Source organism: Tamandua tetradactyla, chromosome 14 (genome assembly GCF_023851605.1).
Source record: "Tamandua tetradactyla isolate mTamTet1 chromosome 14, mTamTet1.pri, whole genome shotgun sequence".
Classification (NCBI taxonomy): Eukaryota; Metazoa; Chordata; class Mammalia; order Pilosa; family Myrmecophagidae; genus Tamandua; species Tamandua tetradactyla.
Genome location: NC_135340.1, coordinates 30,332,254 through 30,337,547, shown reverse-complemented (window position 1 = coordinate 30,337,547; position 5,294 = coordinate 30,332,254). Strand labels below are relative to the sequence as shown.

Sequence of the window (5,294 nt, the reverse complement as noted above, 5' to 3'; positions counted from 1 at the left end):
GCTTCCGGTCTCTGTGAGGCTGCTTTGCCTCCTCTCCCTGCTGCCACCTCTCCAAGCTCCCATCCCTGTCACTCCTTGTCCCTGGCAGATGCCTCAGCCTCTTGCTTCTCTCTTTGGCTACAGTTCCACCACATTTATTGGGTTCCTTCTGGGGCAGTTCACAGTGTCATCTCTCAGTCTCTCCAAGCATTTTTGCCGGGTGGCAGTTCCCACTGTTAGATCGGCACCGCGCTCCACTCTAAGCTTCAGGTTCTTCCCAACCCACTCCCCGGGGGCGCCTCTGGTCCTGTGTAATCATGTAGTTGTAGCTTCCAACCTGAACGTCCTGGCTGCCGATTACAACAATATTCTGTGCTTTAAGAGAAATTGGGTCGGGGTAGGGGAGGCATTGTTAGGTGGTCAGAAATTAGAAGCTAAGAGGTGCAGCGGGGGAGGGGGGCAGTGGCACCTAGTATTCACCCTGGGAAAATGAAAAAATAGGGTCCCTGGGACAGAGAGTGGCTGAGGCAAGATATGTTCCCTCCCTTTCCCCTTCAGGCTGCCCCTCCAGCATCGGCTTTGCAGAAGTCAAGAGGAGTGGCGACTGACAGTCGCGATCCTGATATTTGGGTCTCTTCTGTTCACAGGCCCTCTGGGCCCCCAAATCAACAATAGACTTTAGGGGTGCTGGTGCTGGGTCAAGTTAGAAGCCCCAGCAGCAAATCTAAGCTTTACTGTGTGACCTCAGCAAGACCCTCTTTCAGTGGATGTCAACTTCCTCATTTATTAAAGGAGGAGGTCACGTTAGATGACTTCTAAACACCTTTCTCACCAAGTTACTTGGTATCTATAAGTCTTGAGGAATAAGCTGGTGGAAAAATTGAGCAAGGGAAAGAAGAGGGTGGGAGATTGGTACCTGGAATTGAATTTGTCTGATGGTTCAAGGGAGACCAATTATTGCCTTGTTTCTCAGCCCCCTGCAGACAATACAGAGCTTTTCAGGCCTGTTTCCCCCACTATACATCCCCCTCAGCCCCAAATTTTGTCCGGCGAAAGGACAAGATTCACAGGAAGTCTCAGTCCATTCCCTAGACCCACCGATGTCTTACCTGGTTTTCTTGGGGCCAAGGACCTGAGGCCCAGTTCGAAGCGAGGCTGGGCATCTGGTTTATGAAAGATGAACTCTCTGGAGTTTGGGGAGGTCGGGCATTTGAATCTGAGGATGTCCCTGCTGACCTGGCTTCTTGAACCTGCTCTTCCTTTGGCTTGATTCCCTCAGTAAATTTGACATATTCTTTAGGATCAGAGCTGGGGTCCTCCTCCAGGTGCAGATTGTTCAGGAATTCAGAGATCATAGGATCAACTCCAGCACCATCCATCTCCATCCCTCCTGGGCCCAGTTTTGGGGCAGAACCCCTTCTGTTGCTGCCCCTGTGCTCAGACAGAAATGTCCTCACCTGTAGGGACAGGAAGAGCTTGTCATGCACGGAAATGGGAGAACCAGAGTGTAAAGCAGAGGAAGTAGTCTTGGGTCATATTCTGCTACCTGGGAATTTGCAGGTAAGGTGGGGAGAGTGGATATACAGAACTGTCATTAAAGGGAAGTCACTGGTGGCCAAGGAGACCATAATGTGCTTTCCCTGACCAGCCCCTGGGTGGGGTTGGGGGCTCACCATGGAGACAGAGGCATCCATCTCATCTTGCACCTGAAGGATGACTGCAGCCATTTTTGGTTGGCAGTCTGGAGAAATGGCAAAATGGCTAGGTGAGCTAAACATCATTCCCAGGGAAAAGCCTGCAGTGAGAGCCAGGCCTGCCCCTCGTGCTAGCTGAATGGTTAGCTCACCCTGGAAGGAGGGCCTGTCACTGGGCTTGTGGCTCCAGCACTGCTGCATTAATTCTTTCAGGTCTTCCAAGCCAGGAGTCTTGGGCCCAGGTTGGGGCAGCTCTCTTAATGAGGGCCGGCTCTGCTCCTCACACACTAATATCTTCATCAGTGTTGTCTTGGGCACTGGGGCAAAGGGAAAGGGGGAGGGAAGAGATATGAAGGGTAACCTGCTTCATCATTAAAATCACCAGGGAATATGGTCCAAGGGTTTTGTGGGGAGGGGAGGCATGAATAAGGCAATGTGCAGAGATGAGCAGGAAGGGAAGGGCTTGGGGGTTTGAGGGAGGAGGGCATATGGAGTTAAGGATCCTGGAGTCCACCTAGAGTCTTACTCTCAGCTTCTTTTCCAGCTAGCACTTCCCACATGAGGATCCCGAAGCTGCAAAAGACACAAACCTGAGGCTTGGCCCAGCCACTGGCAACACCCTGCTCCCAGAAAGATGTTGAGATTTGGGATATGTTTGGGGTGTGTACCTTACCTGAAGACATCACAGGCTGTGGAGGGATTCTGGTTTACATCAGCCAACAGTTCTGGGGCCAGGTAGGCTAGGGTGCCTATTGGATTGCTGAAACTTTTTCCTGACTTTGAACTCTTCTGAAATGTGGATAGGCCAAAATCTGCCAGCTGCAAAGGAAGGGAAAAAGAAGGAGGTAGGGGAAGGCATCAGGCAGCCTCCAATGCACCTTCCTGCTCACTCTACTCCTAACAGTAGATGCAGCTCCTGCCTTGTAAAGGGTGTGTGTAAGGTCAGAGGAAGGGGAGGGTCAATGGGGCCATTGGGTTGGAAGACTATGTCTCCTACTGGATGGGGCCAGATCAAGGCCTGAGTCTTTTGGGCTAGGTCAGTCATGGCTCTTTGTGGGGACTGACTGAAGGGGCGGGGATGCCTGAGGAAATAACTGGGGTGGGTCAGGATCTGTTTCCTGGTAGGACAGAGGTGGAAGTTCCTGGGTGGGCCTCGACCCCTGAACAGGACTGTGTCTGCAGGGCTCCAGTGAACTAGGGCAGCACAGGGTCTGTGTGACCGGCCCAAGCTGAAGCAGCTGTGGGGCAGGATGGGTGTGGGCTGACCTGAGCGTGCAGCTCAGAGTCCAGCAGGACGTTGGACGGCTTGAGGTCTCGATGCAGGAGTACGGGGTTCAGGCTGTGCAGGTAACACATCCCCAGCACCACCTCCTGCAGGAGGCGGCAGAGGAGCGGCCAAGGCCGAGGGCACCCGGGTTGCAGCAGCTCTGTGAGGGAGCCGTTCTCCATGAACCGAGTCACCAGAGCCGGCCTGCACCCATACGCAGACTTCAGTTTCTCAGTGACCCCCAGCAGGAGCAGCACAAACTGGTTACGCAGACTGCCCATGGCCTTCACCTCCTTGGATAACGTCTCCCTACAGGCCAGGAGAAGGGTGCTGAGTGGGCCCAGCATCCTGGAGAGATTTTTCTGCTCTTCTCCCCTTCCCCCCAATCCCTTTCCTCCCCGCCCCCGCCTTCCCTCTCCCAGGCTGCAGGGCACAGCATCTCGGGCCTCCTAGGTCAGGACCCGGTGCTGTCCGACGCCGACGTCACTCACGAGTTCACCAGCTTGAGGGCCACATCGTAGCCCCACTTCTTATGTCGGGCCCTGAACACCACGCCGAACCCGCCCTGGCCGACCAGCGTCGGGTTTTCCAATTCCTCGAAGGACACCTTGGGGGCAGGGGCACCTGTGGACCTTAATGAGGTTGCCTCGTCCACCAGGCGGCCACGGTCCCACATCGGCGCGGCGCCCTCCCCTCCTCCGTGCAGTAGCCCTTCCCCCCGCCTCTCCGTCTGTCCCGGCCTGGATTCGGGGCGCCACGGTGCTCCCGAAGGTGTCCGCCCGGCGCCCTACTTGCTGGACAGTCAGTGTGCCCGGTCGACACCCCCACGCCCCTCTCACCATATTCCGCTAGACATCAGGCTGGGCTTCTGGAAGTCGTGACCTGCAGGGATGGAGGTCTTCGGGAGCCGGACGTGGGGGGAAGGAGGGGAGGTCGGGGGCTGGGAAAGGGTCAATTTCTGGGTCCAGCAGGGACTCTGCCTCCAGGGTTTCTTCCGCTACGCTACACGGAAGGAGTGAGCACACTTCCTTCCCCGACAGGCTCGCTGTCAGAGTCCCGCCCCGGGGGTGGAGCAAAACTAAAGCTACTGCAGTTTTTGTTTTTTCTAATTAGTGTTTCCTCGAACACCTGCTGCATGCCAGGTCCTTATTAGGGGTCACTGGGCGTTTAAGGTGCTGCAGAAGGTGTCGTCACCTTCCAAGAATCCCCAGTCAGCCCTCAGTCCTACCGGCTGGGTCTCTCCCTTCTCCCAGGAGATTCCCAGCTCCACCACTTGCCAGGCCTGCAGGGCAGTGCTTAGAAGGGTTTTATGGGCCTGCTGCTCAGCTCTCCCACAGTTGCCCTAAGATCATAGCTAAGACTTCTGTAATACTCACCCTGTGCCAAGCACACATATTAGCTTGTTTAATTCTCACATTAACCATAAGGGGCTAGGCACTGTGTTTATCCATTTCTTTTTTTATGGAAGAGGAAACTGAGCCACCTTAAGTTCCTCGCTCAAGCCAGTAGGAAACTGGCTCCTGCCTCTTAACTGTCAAGTTACTTTATTTTCACGTAGCTTCAGGGCTGTACCCCTCAGCTGGTGGTGAAAGTGTCTGGGGAAGGTATGAAAGGTCCACTAAGACAGTGAAGGGTCCCCATCTGTAGTCTGCCCAGTCCCTGATAGCTGCTCTTGCTGAGGCAAGCACCCAACATTGGTAGTGATCTGTCTGCTCTGTAAACTGTAAACTGGGACTCCTGGAGCTGGTGAGACCAAAACCCACTCACTCCCAGGGCATTGAGGTCAGTCTAGATGAATTAGCTCAGCCAGAGAGTTGCTGACATTGTGGTGTCCACTGCAGTGGAAACACCTTAGAGTCCTCCCTACCCTCATGCCAACTTCTCCATGCAAATCCCCTGACCAGTTCGTATACCTGACAAGCACATGTTCTGGGCTCCAGGCTCTGAGAATGTTGGAATTCAGGAAGCCTTAAGTATTTAGGTAGCCTGGCCATGGATAGAGATTGTAGGAAGACTCAACCCTGGAGGGCTCACCTTGATATGCACTTTACATCCTGTCCAGTGGTCTGTGGGCTCTGTTAGTTGGAGAAGAAGTGCCCAGCAGTTAACTGTGGCTTCCAGAGCAATTGGAAATTTCAAGATGTACACCATGGTTTCTGGTGGGATTTGCCCATGCTTTGGAACAATTTTATTTTAGGAATTCCTTGAGGTTACTTCTTAGACCATAGTTTCTTTACAAGACAGTATATGGTAAGCACCCAATAATTATTGGCTAAATACAATGACTGAGTGAATGAATGAACAAGCAAAATTTGGGGAGCTTCCTTAAGTCTCTGATCATTTCAGCTACAGCT

The 5,294-nt window shown here is 53.6% G+C and overlaps 1 protein-coding gene across 6 annotated transcripts; it reads right to left on the bottom strand.

Annotated features, from left to right (window-relative positions):
• Positions 1-118: 118 nt before the first annotated feature.
• On the bottom strand, positions 119-3,986 carry RIPK3 (receptor interacting serine/threonine kinase 3). 6 transcript variants are annotated; one of them, XM_077127073.1, is made up of 10 exons: positions 3,780-3,986; positions 3,432-3,572; positions 2,940-3,249; positions 2,347-2,492; positions 2,200-2,246; positions 1,826-1,990; positions 1,653-1,720; positions 1,089-1,436; positions 896-956; positions 119-349 (listed from the first exon to the last, which is right to left on the bottom strand). In XM_077127073.1, exons 1-10 carry the CDS (start codon positions 3,794-3,796, stop codon positions 246-248), a joined length of 1,407 nt encoding a protein of 468 aa, XP_076983188.1. In that variant the 5' UTR covers positions 3,797-3,986; the 3' UTR covers positions 119-245. The 6 variants fall into 6 exon arrangements, with proteins under 6 accessions (XP_076983188.1, XP_076983191.1, XP_076983190.1 ...); XM_077127076.1 differs by having other exon boundaries at positions 119-354; positions 1,089-1,361; positions 1,677-1,720; XM_077127075.1 differs by having other exon boundaries at positions 119-354; positions 3,432-3,547; positions 3,780-3,985.
• Between the last annotated feature and the right edge of the window lie 1,308 nt (positions 3,987-5,294).

Bases quoted from the DNA above. Each gene is read 5' to 3' on its own strand.
- RIPK3 (XM_077127072.1), bottom strand. The intron at 1,721-1,825 runs GTGAGCTAACCA...CCATTTCTCCAG, and splicing joins TGACAGGCCCTCCTTCCAGG to ACTGCCAACCAAAAATGGCT. The intron at 1,437-1,652 runs GTGAGCCCCCAA...CTGTCCCTACAG, and splicing joins TGGATGCCTCTGTCTCCATG to GTGAGGACATTTCTGTCTGA.